This window comes from Spermophilus citellus (assembly GCF_964194105.1).
Source record: "Spermophilus citellus genome assembly, chromosome: 2".
Taxonomy (NCBI): domain Eukaryota; kingdom Metazoa; phylum Chordata; class Mammalia; order Rodentia; family Sciuridae; genus Spermophilus; species Spermophilus citellus.
This window is the reverse complement of record NC_138183.1, coordinates 224,019,987-224,041,471: the sequence shown is the minus strand read 5'-3', so window position 1 is coordinate 224,041,471 and position 21,485 is coordinate 224,019,987. Positions and strand designations below refer to the sequence as shown.

General features: G+C 30.8%; 1 protein-coding gene across 10 annotated transcripts in view; it reads left to right on the top strand.

Annotated features, from left to right (window-relative positions):
- IMMP1L (inner mitochondrial membrane peptidase subunit 1) overlaps positions 1 to 21,485 on the top strand; it is a 71,261-nt gene that overhangs the window by 20,995 nt on the left and 28,781 nt on the right. For all 10 annotated transcript variants that reach the window (XM_081282077.1, XM_081282071.1, XM_081282078.1 and 7 more), the window contains 2 exons: positions 18,980 to 19,113; positions 20,653 to 20,741. In XM_081282077.1, coding sequence (XP_081138203.1) covers positions 19,009 to 19,113; positions 20,653 to 20,741 — 194 coding nt within the window. In that variant the 5' untranslated portion in view covers positions 18,980 to 19,008. The remainder of the gene's footprint in view (positions 1 to 18,979; positions 19,114 to 20,652; positions 20,742 to 21,485) is intronic.

The window sequence follows — 21,485 nt, the reverse complement described above, 5'->3', positions numbered from 1 at the left end:
GTGAAACTTTAAGTATGGTTTTTGTCCTATCTACTAACTGAATGCATAGAATGTGTGGCAACTTTTAAAAAATTTTCTTTGGGGTCATCCACTTTGTTTCAGGGTATTCAGATAACCTCAAAATTGATTTCTGAATGACTGAAATGCAAAATACATTGCTTATGTATTGTTGTATCCTTATTGAAGGAGTAAAGATTTTCATTTACATGTTTTCTGATAAAAACAGTTATATTGAAACTATTTACTTAAGGATTCCTTCAAATAGGAGGAATATCAGTGGATATGTTTGTTTTCTTGTTACTTTGTTAGGATGAAAACTGAAATAAAAATAATGTTTTAGGTGACACTGATTAATGAAAATGGCAATCATAAGATTAAATAGCCCTTGAAATTACAACTTTTAAAGAAAACTATAGAAGTAACAAAGATTTGATTTGATGAAAACATACAAATATTTCAGAAAAACATTTTTGAAAGTGACATGCATTTGATTGCATTCACAATTATAAGCAATTGAATATGAATCTTAAAAAAACTATAGTAGGGAATATATTTATTTTTAGATCACAAGAGATATTGGTTAGAAAAGTAGACAGTTGCTATCCTAGCACATTAAGCATCAACATTGATTTACTGTGCTGATGAAAGTTTTTTAAATTTGAAAATTTATTTGCATTTAAATTTACTAACCCAACAAATTTTACAGATATGTTTGAGAAAAAAATGAATAAAGAGCTTCAGTTAGTCCTTGAAAGCTGCCATATGAACAATGTGTTTTAGAGGTTCATCGAGAGGAAATAGATTTTTCCATGCTATATCTGAGATGCATAGGTAGTGGAAATACAAAATGACACAACTCCTATGGAAAGCAAATTGGCAATTTCTAGAAAAAAAAAACCACATTTGCTTTTTTCACGAGTTTTGAGAATTACAGATATACTTGTATACTTACAAAATGGCATCTGTTTAGGAGTTTTCATTGTAACATTGTTTGAAGTCGCAAAAGATTGGAAACACCCCTAATGTCTATCAGTAGGATACTAGTTAAATGAACTATGTTGTATCTATACAGTGAAATACTCTACAAATCAACACAAAGTGGGGATGTTTTCTATATGAAGATTTGGAAAGCTTCCCTAATATATTGTTATTTGGAAAAAGCAGAATTCAAAAAGAGTAAAGTATTTTTTTGTGTAAATCGGGAAGGAGATTAAAATATATGTTTGTATTTGGTATATTTGCATAAATAAAATCTGAAAAAGCACACAATATCTAAAACCTGTGTAAGGACAGAGAGGAAAATGGAATAGATGGGGCTTCTACTGCACATCTTTTAGATGAGTTTTAATTTTGGAATATGGTAAGGTGTTACTAATTAACAGATTTTATTTATAAACCAATGAAAGTAGAAGAAAGGATAAACCTGCTATATTTTTTAAAAAATATTTATTTTTTAGTTGTAGTTGGATACAATATCTTCAGTTAATTTATTTATTTTTATGTGGTGCTGAGGATCAAACCTAGGGCCTTACCCATGCTAGGTGAGCGCTCTACCACTGAGTCACAACCCCAGCCCCAAGCCTGCTATAAAAAAACTGTAAAATTAGCCATTCGCCATTTTAATTCCCTTTTTCCCCCCAGATCCTGTTAGATAGTAAGCAGGGAATAAATATTTGCTAATGAACAAATAAACTCTATAATCTTTGAGTGAACTATCTTAGTTTATTTATCAAAGCATCTTTTCAGGTTGAGGAAAAAAATCTATAAGTCCTGTATTGATTTCAGTATAGAAATAAGGGATCATATGGAAGTGAATGCTATGAAGTATAGTTCATTATCAAATTATCATGAAGTTTCATTTAATTTATATGATATAAAAGCACAAATTATATTTTTCTTCATTAGAAAAGCAAAATAAAAAATTTCAAGGAATCTTTCATGATGAACAAAACAAAGCTTAAGAAATTTGAGTGCAAGGGAGAAAATGGCAGACATATAGTCCTTGTATTGCCTTATTTTCTGTGCTACTTTAAGGGTAAATATTTGGTCCTATTAAAAAAGTTGTTGTAATAGCAGCAGCAGTTACTCCTGACACAAAGACCAGATATCTCTGAAATATTGAGGGGAGGGGAACAGAGAACATAAAAGTATGAATGACTATTGTTCCTTCCTTTATAAGAATCCAGAACTTATCTCAAGCAATGAATCTTAATTGGAGATTCATATTCTGAACATATAAGGAACTTCTACAAATCAAAGAGATCTATTAGAATATAAATATTCAAGTAGTTATTATAAGAACCCCCAGTTTTCTTATTTAGATTATATAGGTGTCAGTTATTCCTAAATTTCTTGTTTTACAGATTTTGACTATCTTTCAATTTGTGTGTAGCCCTGCCTCTATTTTTCAAAAGCTATATTTACAGAAAATGCACATTATAAGTGGATAGCTTAATAAAATTTTCACAAACCAAATAGACCTACATAATCAGCACCCAGATATAAAAAAAAGAACATCATCAACACTCCAGAAGGTACCTTAGTTATTTCTTCCTGCCATTTTCCCTCTCTCCACAAGGAGAACTGCCACCAGGATTTTTAAAAGCACTGATTAGTTTTTCTTGATTTTGTTTTATGTATAGATTTATACAGTATAGTTTTTTGTATCTAATTTTCTGTGTTTAATATTGTGCCTTGAGATTCCTTCAGAATCTCAGATAGTTTTAGTTTGTTCAGTTTCATCGCTGCATTCCATTACATGAATATATCATAGCCATTATTTATCTGTTCTACTAGTGGACATTTGGGTAGTTTCCATGTAAAGCTACTTGACATTCTATTACACATATACCCACATTTCTTTGGTGATATATCTGGGAGTAAAATCTCTTGATCATAAGTATGTATATACACAGCTTTAATAAATGCAGCCAGTTTTCTAAAATGGTTGTGCCACTTTATAGTATGTTTGAAATCTAGTTGTTTCATATATCCACTAGTACTCAGTTTCTTCCATAATTCATTTTTCACATTCTAGTGGGTATAAAATAGTAAATCATTATAGTTTTATTTTGTACTCCCTGATAATGACATTGAGCACTTTTTTATATGTATAGTAACTCTTTGGTTATTCTCCTTTGTGAAGTGCCTGTTCATCTCTTTTGCCCACTTTTCTGTTGGGCTGTCTTTTTCTTTGATTGACAGAAGTTCTTTATATGTTCAGAATGTAAATCCTTAATTAAATATTGGTGTTGCAATGATTTCTGTCACTCAGAGGTTTACCTTTTCATTCCTTTAATAGTGCTTTTGATGAACCAAAGTTTATGACTTTAATGTAGTCTAGTCTTGTTTCATTTGAGAAATATTTGTCTACTCCAAGGATGTTTTTCTTATAGTAGCATTTTTTTTTACTTTTTATATTTATCATTTTACACCGTATTCTTATTATTTTGGACTGATGACACTATATCTGGAGACATAGAAAAAAGGAGTGGGCTTAGGTTAATGACCATGATTATGTACTTCTTACAAAATATTGCCTTAAGAAAATGGTGTTTATCCATGTTTACCTTATGTGCATCTTTATTGTACTACTTTATTTGTTTGTTTTTCTTTAAGGGTAGTCTGCTGGATAATTCAGGGAGAAATTTCTGGGGTGGGAAAATAAATGTTATGACTTTCAACATTTTTAACAATCCTAGTTTCTGCCAATGTTTATTCTTAAAATATAAAACTTTGTGAAGCATTCACAGTTACAATTCTAGTAATCTCATTTGGATATAGTTTACTTTATTAAAGCTTAGTATATTAAGTATAATTTTTTTTCATTGAGTTAAAAATTAAGTTATGATTTAATTTAAATATAACATGCTGGCTATCATATTTAAAAATTACTTTACGTGCTTCCAGATTATCTTAAGCAGTATTTCTTATGATCATCCACATGTGTATAAGTTATGAACATTTATAAGGCTTTCAAATAGGCTTTTTATTGTTCAGAAATATGTTCTGAGTATGTGGTATTATTTATATTATAGGTGTGTTTTAATACCTTAATGTTTTAGTTTTCATCTTGCCAATTATATATATATTATTAACTTCATGATTATTGTATTACCTAATTTTATATCTGTATTTTGTAATGAGAATAATTGCTTATTTTAAAATGTATTTTGTTTCTGATCACAGTGCTGAAATTAAAGAAAGGTGATTATTCTTGACTGTTCACTAAGCATTTAGATATTTTTCACTTGTCAACTACATTTTTTAGTTTAAAGCATCAAATTAACTATTATTTTATCCTGGCTTTTATTTTAATTCATGCATTTAAAAACTGAAATTCAGATAAAAGATAGTTTCAAAATAAATTCAGTATATTATTTATGAGTGGAGCAACACATTAGCATTGGGTTCACAATAGATCATATCGCTTTTATTCCATCTTACAAGCTTAGCAGCACAAACAGAATAATCAACATATTATTTGGCTGTCATCTGCTGAACAGAAACCAGAGATCACAAGGAGGTTTTCCCTAGCTGTGGTGATGGCCTTTTTGTTCCAAGCCCCCATCTGGGAGGGCCATGGTGTGTTATCATATGGAACGCGGGGTTTTCTGTAATCTGCTTAGCTGCACTGCAGTTTGAATCTTCATTCCATGTTTGTGTAATTTATAATTTTAATGAGACCATGGCTCTTGTGGGCTTTGAAATATATTAAAAGCTCTTTTGTGCATATGCTTTTGTTCTTGCTTAATAGGCTCAGTGTATTTAAAACTGATGAATTTTTATTCATGAATTTGGATGTCTGGAGATTAACTTAGACTGAATATCATTGCACTCATCTATTGATGGTTAGAAAGTTTTTTGTTATTGTTATTATTTTGTTTTGCTTTGTATATGTGCATGTGTGTGTTAATGTCTGTGTGATACATGGAACTAGAAAAGAAATAAACAATTTTAAAAGGTTAGGAAAAATGTGTGACTAAGGTAATAAAGAGTTGACTTAAATTTTATCCATTTAATTGATTGATACTTAAATTTTATCTATAATACTAGAATGTTATATAAATATTATAAAGAAATAATTATGGAAAAAACTTTAAAATCAAGTTAATACCTTAAGTACTTTTGTTTATTTGAAGTCATAGTCTAATATGACAGACCTAATATTTTAATTCTGTATCATCATTTGTCTGTGGTCATTCTGAATAAGTCATTCTCTCTCTTGGATTAAATTAGGCATATGTTACATATTTTAACTAATTTAGTTTTCCTAACTTCTATAAAACCTTTTTAATTAACATATTTTAAAACTCCTTTGAGGAATATGGTGGAAAAACTTATAGCAATTTATTAGTAATTTATAAAATTGATCTTTTTATTTTTAGCATTCTGAAATATTGTAAATACTAAAACTCTGAATAGTTGTTACTTACCTTACATATATTTAAAATTTTTGAATATAAACAATTACATAGCATCACAGAAAAAAACAATCGTGGCCCTTTCTAAATCCAGACATCTTTTTGAAAATGCTATATATTGCACTCAGTTAGGGGTAACAGATCCCAGTGGCCTCTTATGAAGTTACTCAAGAAGGAAAGTTGTTGTTGTTTTTAAATGACCTATATTTGGTGGATTGAAGCATTTTGTAACTATAATATATCATTGTTTTTGGTGTGTGATAGTGAGCAATTTGGAAGATCTCATCTCCTCCCACCACTACCCTTAAGTTAGAAATATGAATGAAATACAGGCTAAAATGATAGACTCTTATACTTTCTTTACTAAGTTTATACTTTCTTTAGTAAGTTTATTATGGAATGTTTGTTCTTCCATAATAACCCTCTACTTCAGTACTTTTATTAGTCATAAAATTTCATTTAGCTTAGGAACACATTGAAAATGTATGACAGTACTGTTTAATTGAAGTATAATATGAATTACATAGATATTACAATTAATCATATATTCAAAATATTATATTATCTTTTTAACATGTAATCAGTATAAAAATGAATGAAATATTGTGTTTCCTTCTTTTTTGTGCATTGTCTTCAATATCCAATGTATATTTTATTCTTACAGCCACATGGTGCTAATGGCTACATTATTAGACTGTCTATTACACAATTATAACAAAATGTCATAACAAAAATGTATTTTTTACATTCCTCATTATTTTTCTGGTAATATCCTAAGGTGACCAAAGAATATTCATGTGCCTTGTATTTTAAATTACATAATTAGTTTTTAATGCTTTGCCAACAATATTGTTTTGATTTATATCGATCTGTTTAATACATGAAATCAGAATTATGTCACCTGACTCCTTTGCACCTATCAGGTGTGTTTAACAATATTGTGATATTGAGAAGATAGAAGCTGATGTAAAGTATATGTAATGTTCCTCATAAATTGAGGGCAAATCAAACTTCTCAAATAAACTAACCTGAGGAGCTTAGTTTTATAACAATCCCATGGTGAGTCTTAATAATTATTTAAAAAATATAGCTAAGAATTCCTTCACATTATTAGAATATATATGAATTTATCTTTTATATAAATTATCTTTTATTTAGAGCTGTATAGCTGTACATTTCTTTGAATAAAAGGTGATTATAAATATTGTTTTCTAAAGACCTCTAGCAGTTTTTTACCTTTAAAATGTTCTATATACAAATAAGAGGAGAGATTCCTTGACTAATGTTTTAAAAACATACAGTTAAGAATTCTAAAATCTTGAATTATAATTGACTGATTTAAATATTTTAAAGTATAGTTATAAAATGATTAAGAGGATTTGTATTGAATATTGCAGGAGTACCTACTTTTAAAAAAAAAATGTAGACCTTGTCATGTGTAATTGACTTTCCTGCTGTAGTATGTGCTTTAGAGAAAACCATATATTCAAAAGACCTTTGAATTTTTCTCATTTTCTAAATTTTGAGGACTCAAACCTAATTTTTACGTAATCTGATTTTTATGTAGATATTAGTCCATGCCTATTGTATTCTTGACTCACTTAAATTTTTATTGACTACTCCCTGTGACTTCTGCATTTAAAGTGTTGGCACAAAATGTTAAACTACTCTTTAAACAATATCTCTAGTTTCTTGGAGATGATAAATCCGTCCATTGATTTCCTAATTTTATTATGTACACAGTCAATTGTAATCCAAGATTACAGCAAACAAGATGTTAATTTCTAGACATAATCTATGTACATTTCAATTACAGAGCATGATTGTTATAGAAGCGCAGAATAAAAAGGAATAACATTTGTGCTATCCTCACAGGAGCTGTCAATAAAAGATGTAATAGGGGATTTAGGAATCTGGAAATGGCCAACTAATTTATGTGAATCTATTTTATTTCAGCTAGAAAGACCAAGCTCTTTTTCGTCTGCATTGCATATTGCACAGCACAGGCTGTCTATACAAAACCAGGCGGCTGCATATGGATAGTCCCTTGATATCATTCACTTGCTGTGTAATCTTATTATGCAAAGTTCTAATCTTCACCTAGAATGAATGCCTCTGGGTCAGAATATAGTCATATCAGGGTTTTTGAGGTCATGTTTTGTGATCCTTAGCTTATTCTTCTAAGTAGGGCTGGGATTTAAAGGGTATTCCCCAGACACTAGCAGAGATAGACAGCAGAACCTGCTGCCTTTTTGGAAGACAAGACCAACATGAGGTCCCTGGTAGGATTAAACTTGATTTGTAGCTGTAGGATTTTTTAACAGATGTATTATTGGACAGGGAATAGGGGGCCACCAGCACAGCAAAATTGAATCATGACTGGCATTCTCAGGGAGTTTGCTGCCTGCTAAAACAGCAGCTGCATGTGGATTTGACTTCTTTCAGGTGAAGCGACTTCCAGTCATTTGGAAAGGATGGGATGAAAAGGAACCTTGGTGATAATTTTGATGTCTGCAAGATTTAGTACCAGTGTAATGGGATTATCGGTAACACCTTCACTGCAGAAAAAGCCACCTGGCGCTATAACTGGCAGCAACTGAGAACTAATCCTTTCCCATCTCTTGGATGTCATTCATGAAGCTCAAAGCAATTTCTACCCTGCTAACTGTGATTAGTTTTATAAACAACAACAAAAAATCAGGTGATCAAGGCAAAGACTATGTATGCTTTGTATTAATTATTTATAGTATGTGACCTTATTTTAAGCTATTTGATTTATAAATTATGTGACAAACTATAAACTGATTCAAAATTTATTAAGCTTTTCAAATAGAAAGGTTGATTAATGATGCTTTTCTACCTACCCTAGTTGAGTGACAGACTATTTACTATTAGTAAAGATTCATATTTGAGATAAAATATTAATTTAAGCACTGTTACATTCTTTTGTATTTAGGGTCATTATGAAAGTAATGAAAATGTGTGTATATATGTGTATATATATATATATATATATGGAATTGAAATAATTTGTGTTGTCATACAATTTACCTATTTTTGACTGCTTCAATTACTGACAATGAAATGGTTTTGGTGAGTCTAACATAATATAAAATATATGGACATATATTTTTGGTAATTAAGGTAATACTGGCTCACAGTGCTGATAAAAGGAGTTTTTTTGAAATTATATGATCTAATTTGTAAAAGTCCTAGAATAGTTAATATTAATATTAAATGACTTATTTTTAAAAATCAGTGATTCTAAGTCAAGATTCTCCTTAGAACATTAGGCTTCAGTAATTTGTGCTAGAATCAATACATTAGTTAATATTTTTAGCATTTTATTTCAGTCAAAAAGTTTATCAAGTACTTTGTTTAGAGGTGTTAATTATTTTAATATTCTTCTCTTACACGATCCAGAATAAACTGAGAGAAAATGAAGTCAAATTATCCCATCAGTCACCCAAACAGTATGCAACATAACTGCCAAGAGTAGAAAAGATAATTAGTGTTGTCAGTGTTATGATCCTAGAGTACTTAATTTAAAAATATTTATTCATAGAACTTGATTTTTATCTTATCCTGTTTTGTGATTTAGTAGCCTTATATTTAATAGCCTTAACCTCAGTCTAAATGTTTTTAAACCTAACATTTTTTAACCAAATATAAATGACTAAAATATTTTCTTGAAGTTATAAAGATAAAATATAAACATCCATTTTACACATGATGTATTCATGTACCTGTAGCCTCTGATTGTATGTAGTACCTTTTATTCTCCATATAAGGTCTTTATTGGAAAAGTCAACAGGCAAAATACAATAAACTTACATAGAGCTCTTTCATCGACTCTTCCTAACTTGTTATTATTAATGTGTTTGGTTTAATTGGTTCCAAGTTGCTGTACTCCAAAATGTTTCTTCATTTTCACTACATTTTAAATGAAGGAATGGGAAAGCTTAAAAATATTTCTCCTGAACTAAATTATTCTGATTTATGAAGGATTTCTTTAGCTTTCTATTTATTGTTTAACTATTAAAAACTATTTAAAATTCTGCAGTCATGATTAAAAGAGTTTACTATGAAATAAATGGACTGACACCTTTTTCTTATCCTCATAATTACTTGCATTTTAAGTCTAAAATATTTGGTTTATGTGTAATTTCAAATTATTTAGCTAGGAAGCTTATTATCTCAGGATAACTTTCTATAGTAGTCAATGTTGTATATTTACTACTTAACTATTTTTTATTTAAAATAATTTTCTGTTCAAAACAATTTGGCATCATTTATTAAACATGGCAAACATTTACTTATGTTTGTTCTTTTATTCAGCAATTAACTGAGTAGTCTTAAAGTTAGTGGTTTTTTTCTCCTTCCATTTTAGGCATCTTTCTTATTTGGTGAGACATTGTTATTTCTTTTGGAATGTTTTGAATAAACTCACCCCTTAATTAAATTAGACATAAATATGTGAGATTTTCTCAATGATATATATTCTTTTCATCTTGATAGAGGTTACTTAAATTTGGTACCTTAACTCATAGGGAATTTGGCTCATCTTGAAAAGCTATATTACTAATTTAATTTGTAACATGAGTACAAGACTCTATGTCAGTAAGAGTTGAGGGTTTTGTTTGTTTGTTTGTTTCGATTTGGTTTTGGAAGTATGAGAATGAAAAATTGTTTAAAAAGAGGTGTAAGATGGAACTGGTTGGGAATATTAGATAATTCTTGACCAATGTGTGATTAAGTCAATTTTTCTCATTTGGTGATTTATAGACTTCATTTCTCTCTAAAGAGCCTACATGAACTGCAGACTGGCAACAGTGTCAGTTAGCCTATGATGATAGTAAATGCTATTTTTTCATTTGAGTTAATACCCTTCCACTATTGCTCATGCAACTACTGTATTCTGAAAAGATGGATCATATAGTGGTTGGGGAATTATTGGTGGATGAATGACATTTGTGAAAGATGATGATTATATTAAAAGTTTTGATCTCACACACACAAACATATTTATAAGTGAACCCAAGAAAATAACATTATTAATGAAATACATTGAAATATTAGCATTCTAAAGTTTAATTTGTGACAATTTATAGAATTATCCCAATATTAACATTCATTTTAAAAACAGTGAATGGCTAAGTTTTATCAGATTTCTGAAAGTGTCGAGTATGTTTCTGTGGTCTCAAATGACAACACAAAGCTCTTCACTGGAATTCCTTTATGGCAGCCTGTTAAAACTATAAATTCTGTGGTGTTGCTCCCAGAAAGTCTCATTCACAAGCTGTGTGATGGGAGCTTGAGAATCTGAATTTTGAATTCTGGTTGGCTTTCACTTATCAAGCTATTTGGAAGCTGCAGTCAGATTTAAAGCAGTCTTCACTTCTTTAAACCTCAAAATGATCGCAGTTATTTCCTCTAGGAATGAAATGGAAAGGTTTTATAAAATCTTCATAGATTATGGGGATCAGAGCACTTTGAATTTGTAGTTCTGAAAAATAAAAAGTAACCCCTGTACAAGTCTTACAGTAGATTTAACATTTATAGATTTGAACAATTCATGAGCAGCCTCTAAGGTGATTTTGAAATGACAGGAATTTGAATTACTTTGATGGAGAGGCTGCTGTGTGAGAGTGAATTATTTAGCTATTGAGCAGTGTACACCACACTGTATCCCTATCTTAATGAGTCTTTGTTGTTCGGTACTTGTCACAATAACTTCCATTTAAGATCTGAAATGGACATATATCTTTCAGTTACTTTATATCCATATTTCTATGGGAAAATATGTTATTGTAAGTATTCTTGAATTTTAATGTAGGTCTTAGAAATGTCAGAATGTATTTTTTCTTGTCCAAATGAAAGTAAATATAGCAAAACTATGTTGTTAATTTGTTTTCTGCTTCCCCATCTCCTTGTTTCTGCTCACTTTTCCTTTATGTGAGCACTTCTTTAATTGCTAAACTCCATTGCTCTATCAGAACAACAAAAAGTAAAGATACTAATCCCTTTTCTCATTGGTTGCTTACTCTTTAGAATGAATTAATGTCTATAAACTGTTTTTAATTAGCATTTGATATATTATACTTTATCTGGTTTCTGAAACAAAATGCCTCCTCTTTCAAAGGAATTTCTAACGTGGACAATCAGGTGGATGTTTTCTTTGTGACTTTTATTAGTCTGAAATTACTCTTAGGTCTATTTCTGTCATTGGATCTAAATCAAGATCTTAGAATTGTATGCCTATGCCCAGTACCTTCTAAGGATGAAGAAATCTCTAATTTCTTTTCAGTTTCTAGTGTTCCCTTTCCTCAGTCTTTTTAGTTGGTTATTTAACATTAGCCCAACCATCAAACTGAAAAAACTGCCAATATCTAAATCTATTTTTTCCCTAGTTGTCATTGAATAAAGCGTTTCAGCTTTTTTATTTAAAACTTTTTTTTAGTTCTCAGTGGACTTTTTTTATTTATATGTGGTGCTGAGAATCGAACCCATTTCCTCACTCAAGCTAGGCAAGAGCTCTACCACTGAGCCACAACCTGAGCCTAGTGTTTCAGCTTTTATCAAAAGCAATCTGTCTACTTTTGTTTGATTCCCTTTCTTTCTTACATTAAAAAAATTGAAGTATCATACATACATACCACATTGTGTATTTGTACATATGCATATACCTGTGTAATCACTCCTAATACTGAAGCTCAGATGCTACTCCCCAAGGTAAACCACTGTCTTGACCTCTGCAGATTAGTTTTGTTTCTATTTGATTTTCATAAAAATTAAGAATATAAATGGAATCATACACTGTAAGCTCTTTTGAGTTTATTCTTTTTATTGATGTGTAGTATCCCAGTGTGTGAACATACTAAAACTTGCCCGTTTTTATGATGATTGACATTTGGGTTGTTTGGTTTGATATATTATGAATGGGCTTGGGGATGTGTCTCAGTAGTAGAGTGCTTGCCCAGCATACTCAAGGCCCCAAGTTTGATCCCCAGCACTGTGAGAGGGAGGGGAGAGAGAGAGAAAGAGAGATTGATTTTGAATAAAACTGCTATGAATATTCTTGTAAAGGTCTGTTGATGAATATAAGCATCTCATTATGTGGCATATGAATCTATGAGTAAATAGTAAATAATACTACCAGTCTTCCAAAGTGGTTGTACAAATTTATTTTTGACAGCAGTTAAAGAGTGTTCCTATTTCCAATTGCTCTACCTTTTTAAGAGCTTGTTGTGTTCCTATTTCCAATTGCTCTACCTTTTTAAGAGCTTGTTGTCTTTAGTTTTAGCCATAGTGGTAGTTTTCTGATAATTTCTCTTTCTGGTTTTAATTTGTAGTTTCCTGAAGATCCAGCTTTTTATGTTTTTTTTTAAACTCTTCTGATTAATCTTGGTTGTTATCTTAACTAATAGAAAGACATTTAGAAAATTAGTAAAGCAGACTTCTAGGTGTGTCTGTGAGGATGCCTCCAGAGACGATTTGCATGTGGACAGTAAACTAAGGGAAGATCTTCTCTGAACTTGGGGTGCTATCCAATAGCTTGGGGGCCTAGATAGAACAAAAAGCGGGAGGAGGAGGAAGGCATATTGTGCATGAAAGATTGATTCTTCTAGAACAGATTGAGGGTTTTTGTTTTTTTTTTTGAATGTGTATATGTGTTTTGGTTGGTTGGTTGTTTTGCTGCTGCCATTGACTAAGAGCATCACAGTTCAGCTTCTTTAGCTTTTGAATGTGAACTCCAGCTAGCATCTTCTTAAGGAGTTGCCAGGCCTTGAAATGGTGGAGGGGTTCCTAGCTTTTTGGACTGAGCAGCTCTCCAGATTATAGATAGCCATTATGGGACTATCCAGTCTCTGATGTGTAAACCAATCTAATGACTGTCCTTTTATAGCGCGCGCACACACACATGCACACAAAAACATACACACATATTCTATGGGTTATATTCCTCTAGAGAAACCTGACTAATACATTAACAATTTGGATGTCCTCTTTTGTGAAGTCTCTGAATTTTGCTTATTTTTTATTAGGTTATCTTTTTGTCACTGATCTGTTGGACTTATATATATTTGTATGTGCCTTTGTCAGATATTTATTTAGATATATTCTTCCAACATGTAGATTGCCCTTTTGCTTTTTAAATAGTATTTTTGATGTAACATATGATTTATATAATCCAGTTGATCAGTCGTTAGTGTTAGTACTTGTTGTCCTATTTAAGAAATATTAGCCTTACCCCAGTGTAATTAAAATAAATAATCCCTATTTTTTCTAAATGTTTTATTGTTTTATCATTTAAAATTATATACAATCCATTTTTTTTCTTTTTTGGCAGCTCTGTGTGTACCCAGGGCTGTGTGTATGCTGAGCAAATGTTCTATCACTGTGCTACAACTCTAGGCCTCAAAATAATTTTTGTGTATGTTGAGGGTGTGGGACAAGGTGGCCGTTTCTTTCTTTCTTTCTTTTTTTTTTTTTCTAAATAGGTGTATGTTGTTGAAAAGATCATCATTTCTATTAGAGCCGTTTTTGTAAATTAGATAATCTTCAATGTGTGGATCTGTTCCTGGATTCTTTATTCCATTGATTTGTCTGAATTTTCCCAATATAATATCTTAATTACTATCAGTTGATTATGAATCTTGATATCTGAAGTAAGTCTATCAACTTTGTTTTTCTTAATGTTTATATTCTGGGTCTTTAGCATTTATTTTACAGTCAGCATTTTATAAAATTTCTACTGAAAATAATTGTCCACTGGAATTTGTAAAATGATTATATTCAATCTGTGGGCCACTGAGTATATGGGATTATAGGAACAGTTAGTGGTGCCAGCATATATGCAATATCTTTTAATTTTATTATTTTTATGATCTGATATTTAAATTCATAATGAAGAAAATGGCTGGGTTTTGCTTTCTTAATATGGTCTGATAATAATAATTATTGAAGTTGATTGATATAACCTCATTATTTTCAACATACCTTTTTTAGTGAAAATCATTATTTTTCATTAGGTAAAACGTGGTCTCTAGAGTTTTGTTGTTTTTTATTTATTGTTTGTATTTATAAATAACCCTTACCAGGCTGCAAAAGCTCTTGTTTAAGTTTATTATGAGTAGATGTTGAATGTTATCAGCTGCATCATTTGAGATGATCACAGGATTTTTCTTTGTGAATTACTTCTTCTTTTTCTTTTTCTTCATGCTGTTATTTTAAAATCTTTGTATGTTAACTTTAATATCTGAATCATTTGTTGGTCTCTTTTTGCTATGTATTTTTTTTCCTTTTGGTTTTAAAAAATGTGGTTCTATATTATAATTTGTTTTAATTGAAACAGTCATTTATAGTATGCTAATAATCTTTGGTTGAGTTAAATTAAAAATTATAATCTAATGTTTTAAATGAGCAAAGGATTTGAATAGCCCTTTTCCAAAGAAGATATGCAAATGGCCAATAAGCAAATGAAAATGGTGCTCAACATTATTTATTATAATGAAAATGTAAATCAAAACCATCCTGAGATGTTACTTTACATTTGCTGGGATGGAAAAAATCAACAAGTATAATATCAAGTATTGACAGAGATATGGAGAAATTGGGACCCTTATACATTGCTAGTGAAAACGTAAAGTAGCCTGCTTTGGGAAACAGTTTGACAGTTCTTTAGCAGTTTAGTAACTCTTTTAGCAGTTTAGTAACTCTTTTAGCAAAAATTTAAACATTTTACAGCAGTACTCTGACCCCACAATTCCATTTCTAGGTTTACATACAAGATAATTGAAAACATATATCCACATAAAACTGGTTCTTAAATGTTTATAGCAACATTATTCATAATAGCCCCAATCAACTCAAATGTGTTTTAGCTTATGAATTCAAACAAAAATGTTATAGTAATGCGTTGGAATACTATTCTTTCGTACAAAGGAATTATATTCTTTTACATACTTCAACATGGATGAACCTGGAGCACATTATTCTAAATGATAGAAGCCAGTCATAAAATGTCACATATTATATTATTTCATTCATATGAAATCTCCAGAATAGGCAAATCCACGGTTGCCAAGAGCTGTAAGGAAGAGAAGGAAGTAATGGAGACAGGCTGCTAATGGGTATAGTCATTCCTCTTTTTGAGATGACAGAAATGTTCTAAAAATAGATGATGATAGTGGTATAGCCTTGTGAATATATAAAAAAGCATTGTACACTTCAAAAGGATGGATTTTGTGTGAATTATGTTTCAATTCAAGTACAATTTAAAAGCACTAGAAAAGTTCTAAATGATGTATTTTTTCTGTGAAAATTAAAGGGTCCTGTGTGTTTCTCCAGTGATAACGTATGAACAGGGTCTTATTCCTTCTTAAGGCTGATCTATTTCAATTTTGCCTTTACTCATAGGAGGCAACTTTATTATCATCCTCACTAATATAGCTGATCATGGAAGGTCTCGAAGTCCAACTTCTGTTTCCTTAACATTGTGTGGCTTTCTTTAGTTGCTAACATCTCTGTAGCCCAAATTGTTAGCTTTTAATCTGCAGCATTTTTGTGGGGATTCTGGATGTCTAATTGCTTTTTTCTCTTACAGTGAGAATCCTGATTCCCAGCTACTTAATATATTTACTCCTTTATACTATCTGAAATATACATAAGCTTACAACAAACTTACTAAGAAAATTTTAAGATTCACAGACATATAAACAAATATATATAGTTTATAATAAGAGAGACAGACATAGACAAATATAGTATGGTAAGTATAATCAGTGTATGCTTAAGGTTGATGAGTGCCTAGGTGCCAATGAAGACTTATCAGGAGAAGAGATATACTGAATGTGTTAGAGGAGAATAAACACTAATAAGCAAAAGATACTGTCCTATGCTGCTGGTATCTAAAATTCTGTTATTTTATGGAAAGACAAGTTGTTGAGAAACTTACTAATAGAATTAATGTTGTGAAGTTATATAGTTAGTATAGCTGATTGCCAAATGAAAAAAAATAGTAACTAACATTTATTTAAATATTCTTCCACACAGATTACATGATTCATCATGTATAATCCTTAATATCCTTTCTGATATCGGTACTGATATTAAGCTCATTTTATTGATAAGGACACAGATTTATAGAGGCAAAATAACCTCCTGAAAGTCACACAGATAAATGTGGTAGAGCCAGTATACAAACTCTTGCACATTTATTCTAGAAACAATGTTCTTAACTATACAAAAATGAACAATAACGACCCCAGGAATCCAGAGGAGAAGAAAAAGTTTACCTAATGAGAATAGTAGCAAATTAGGTAGGTCGTGGCTATCCGCAAAAAACACACAATTTCTTCTACTCACACAACATTTTTGATACCACAAATCAATTCTCTTGTGGATGTTGACTAACTGTCTTAAAATTCAATTCTGATTCTACCTGGAGTTAGTTTCCTGTTCTATAAGTTAGGGCTCAGTCCTACAATACTGACCCTACTTCAGATGCCAATTATAAGTCCAGGTTTCCTGTACCACTGACTGAGTATGTAAGTCAGGGATTCCTAAACCCCCTTCTAGGGTTTGATAATTTGTGAGAATAGCTCACTGAACTCAGGCAAACATTTTACTGATGATTACCAATTTGTTATAAGGGATATTAAAAGGAATACAAATGAGTAGTCAGATGAAGAGGTACATAGGGCAAGATCTCCAGTGCAGGAGGACTTCGGTCTCCATGGAGCTGAGGTTTGCCACTCTCTTCTTAGCCACAGATGCATTAGATACCTGAAAGCTCCTCAAATTTTAGATCTATTTGTCCAACAGCTATTGTTTTTTTCCCCAGAACTTTTGTAGACCTTAATCTCCAGCCCTCTCACTTCTTTCCTAGAGATTGGAGCATGGAACAGCAAGTTCTAAGTAGTAACTAGCTGCTCTTTTGTGTGAGCAGCTCCATATCAGGCTATTTAGAGACCTCATCCAACTCTTAGTGTGACTGAAAAGGGCTCCTGTCAACCAGTTATTCCAAGAGTTTTAGGAGCTTTGTGCCAAGAACAAGAGGACACTTCCTGTTATACCACAAATATCATGAAGAATATTTCAAGCATGGGTATTGGCATAAATAAGTATTGACTGGTCAAAGTTTACTTGAGGGAGAGATCAATATATTTCAACTTACTTAGGAGCATTAGGGAAGATCAGGATGGAATGAGGATGGGAGGGGAGCCATCTGTCCAGATCTTTGAAATAATTGTAAGTAATTTGGCTTGATCTTCTAAAGATCTGTTGGGGTTATGGATTAGTTTAGTAATATGGGAGTCAGCATAACTTAATGATTTAGTTCTTGAGCTCCTCTCATTTACCATCTTTGTAGTATTGAGCAAGTTACTACCACTGGACTCCTTTTTTTCTTATGTATAAATTGAGGATGGCAATAATATCTGCCTAACAGAGGTAGTTTATGTAAAGCCTGATATAGAGTAAGCAAGCACTCAACAACTGTTAAATATTATTGAAGTATTTTAAGAAATTTAATCAGAGAACAATGTATAGTAGCCTAGGGTATTAGTTGAGAATGCTCGAAATATAATTGTAAGAGATAAAGGGAAAGGAACGCACAGATGCTAGATATTTTAAATAAATTATATTAATATTTTAAATTTATAGAATATTCTAATATTCTATATCTTAAAAATATGTGGCACTTTGTGCTATTTTATAATATTCATGTGTTCATTATTATATCAGCAGTTAATAGCGGACAACTGTAAGTAACTATAATTTCCAGAATACTTTGACATATATTGTTGAATTTGATTATCAGAACCATTTTTTGAGATATTATTATTTCCTTTGTTTTGTTGTTTTTTGGTACTGGGGGTTGAACTCGGGGGCACTCCACCATTGAGCCACATCCCCAGTCCCTTTTTGTATTTTATTTAGAGACAGGGTCCCACTGAGTTGCTTAGTGACTTACTATTGCTGAGGCTGGCTTTGAACTCTGAATCCTCCTATCTCAGCCTCCCAAGCTGTTGGGATTATTTTCTTTTTATTTAGCCTCTGACTGGTTTAATTTCACAGAAGATCACATAAGTTCACAAAAGGACCAATTTAAAACTTGACTCTCTACAGCTCTTCTAATGGCTTCTCCATTGTATCACAATATATAATAAACCCAATATTAGTACAGCAAAGAACAAATAGGAAAAACTATTTCTTCTTTGAAAGATTTAATATGTTAAGTGCTTGCCTTAATGCCAGGAAATAAGTGAGACATGGAAGGGAACAGACTAGTTCAATATCTACTAGTTATCTAAATTATAGATAAACTCAGTGACATTTATTTTGTACAATCTCTGGTAGATCAAAATATCTGGTAGCAATTAGCCACTTAAAATATTTTTAACAGAAATTAAAATAAGCTCAATAAGCTCTTGCTTTGTGGTACCAAACTATATTTGTATATTCTTGGTGACTATGAAATATTTTAGAATAGAGCTATTTCTTAAGTGTTTTTGAGTAGTATTGATCGTGAAACTTTTTGAAATTTACATCAGGCCAATGGTGGCAGAGTCTACATAGAACTATGCTTCGTGGTGTTCTGGGAAAAACCTTCCGACTTGTTGGCTATACTATTCAGTATGGCTGTATAGCCCATTGTGCTTTTGAATACGTTGGTGGTGTTGTAATGGTAAGTGTTTTACATTGAAGAATATTCATTTTAAATATATACTTGTTTTTATTTGGAGGAAAATATGTTCCCCTTCATTTAAATTGAAGATATTTAATGAATAACTTATGAAAGTTAAAACAAAATCTTTTAAAATGTTAGGATAGAAGAGAGTGTTTGTATGGACACTAATATGAATATAAGAGCCTTTACATGTGTTCTGTATTCTAACAGGCACATAAGGTCTTCTTACTTGACTAATAATATAATAATAATTGTTACCATTTATTGAATGCTATTAACTGTTTCCAAGATATGTTCAATGTTGTGTTCTTATTAACTCATTTAGTCTTTACACTTCTTGGTCTATTTAATTTAAATAGGTCACACAATAAGTAGCAGATAAGGAATTTCAACACAAATTTGTGCAGTTTCCAAAACTCCTACTCAGAACTACTGAAGTTAAGTGTCATTAAAACAAATGATTACTCTGCAAATGTCAATTAGAATGTTAAAGCTGTCTCTTCATCCTCTAACAATGCTTGTTCTCAGTATTACATCATCAATGTGTCCAACTGACTGTTCAAATCCTTTGTCATGTAATTGGAAGAATATTTGACTGGCCTGTCAATAGGTTTTTCTTTTGTTGTTGTTGTTGTTGTTGTTATTTTTTTATATTATGTTTGCACCAACAGATTTACAGTCAAAAACCTCAGGTTGAGTTGGAGTTATGTAAATAAATACATTTAACTGAAATTTCTCTCCTTAATTTTTCAAAGTTACCTTGGTTATTCTAGAAGTAGCAAACAAACTTTCATAGTATTCTTTGTTATTTCTGCCTGAGTAGAAAGTTTTGAATCAAAATTTTTATTTACAAAAAAGTAGGGTAGATGGAGACTGTATTTATATTTTCAATAACAGTTATTATACATTTCAGTTTTGAGACATAAATCAAGATTATTATTTTAAGACATGCAAATATGTATATCTTTAAAATACATCTCATTATGCCAGTATTTTTCAATAGAAAATATAAATTTGTCCATCAAATGAGTAACCTATTCTCTTTGAAGAGGTAGAAGGATATTGAAAATATGAAATTGAAAATATGATTATACCATTTAATAAATTACCACCATAGTTACTGGATGATATTTAACAAACAACAAGAAAGTGAATCATTCATTTATTCATCCAACAAATATGTACTAAGTATCAACTTTATTCTAAACTCTGTTCTTGGCTTTAGTTAGAGACAAGGAACCTGTCCTCATGGAGCTTACATTGTACAGGGTGGCCAAAATTTGGAAACATGTATAATGTTACTTTGTTCATATATTCTAATGTAATATTGAGAAATAAGTTTTAATATATTTGTGTTTCCAGACTTGTGGCCATGCTAGAGTTAAACTTATTTGGGAACCACCAACTTACCAATCATCCCCCAATCTTGAAGAACATTTACTTGATTTTCTTTCTCTAATAAGCCTGCTTAGATGATTTCTTTCAAATTTAAAGAGGTTTTTAACTCAAATTACAAAATTACTTCTCTCTTTTTAGTGTTCTGGACCATCAATGGAGCCAACAATTCAAAATTCAGATATTGTCTTTGCAGAAAATGTTAGCCGACATTTTTATGGTATCCAAAGGTAAATGTCTGTCATAGATGTATTAAATATACAGTGAGAATACACATACATGTCGTGTTTTTTTCTGTAGTTTCTTATCTTTATCTATAAAAAAATCTTTTGTAAATAATGAAACTTATGACCAGGTAAGTGAAACTTTGAGTCAAATATTTTCTTATTTTGAGAAATTTTAATAGATTCTCTAAACATGATTAGTCTCTCTGGTCACTGTGTCTCCTCACATTATTGTCCACAATAGCTAGCAATTCCTTTTATCACATACATGTAAGCCTAAGTTTACTTTTTTATTGGGTCTTAAAATGTTTTCATTCAACAACTAAAGACTTGTGAACTTTGTTACATATCAAATAAGTGTTCTGGTTAATTATAAAAGCAATTCTGTAGTTCTGTTGATGACAGTCTTATTCTATTTATATAGCCTATAATGATAACTTTTAGATTATATCATTGTATATAGCTGAGAACTAGGAATTTTATCTCTTATTGTTTTCCTGATTAATTATATTAAATTGAATAACTACTTTGCAAATATTATTTGTCACTGAACCAATTTTTAAGTCCTAGTATCAAAATTTCCAAACCTTGTAAAAATATTTATTTTAATTCAGTCTAAGAGTATAATTCCTTCTGAATGGATGTCAAATATTAGTAATTTAATGTATTTTCTAAAGTGTACCTCTCTGATTATTTAAAATTTTGATCCATTTATTTTCATTATTCTGAAAATAATAAATTTATTCCACT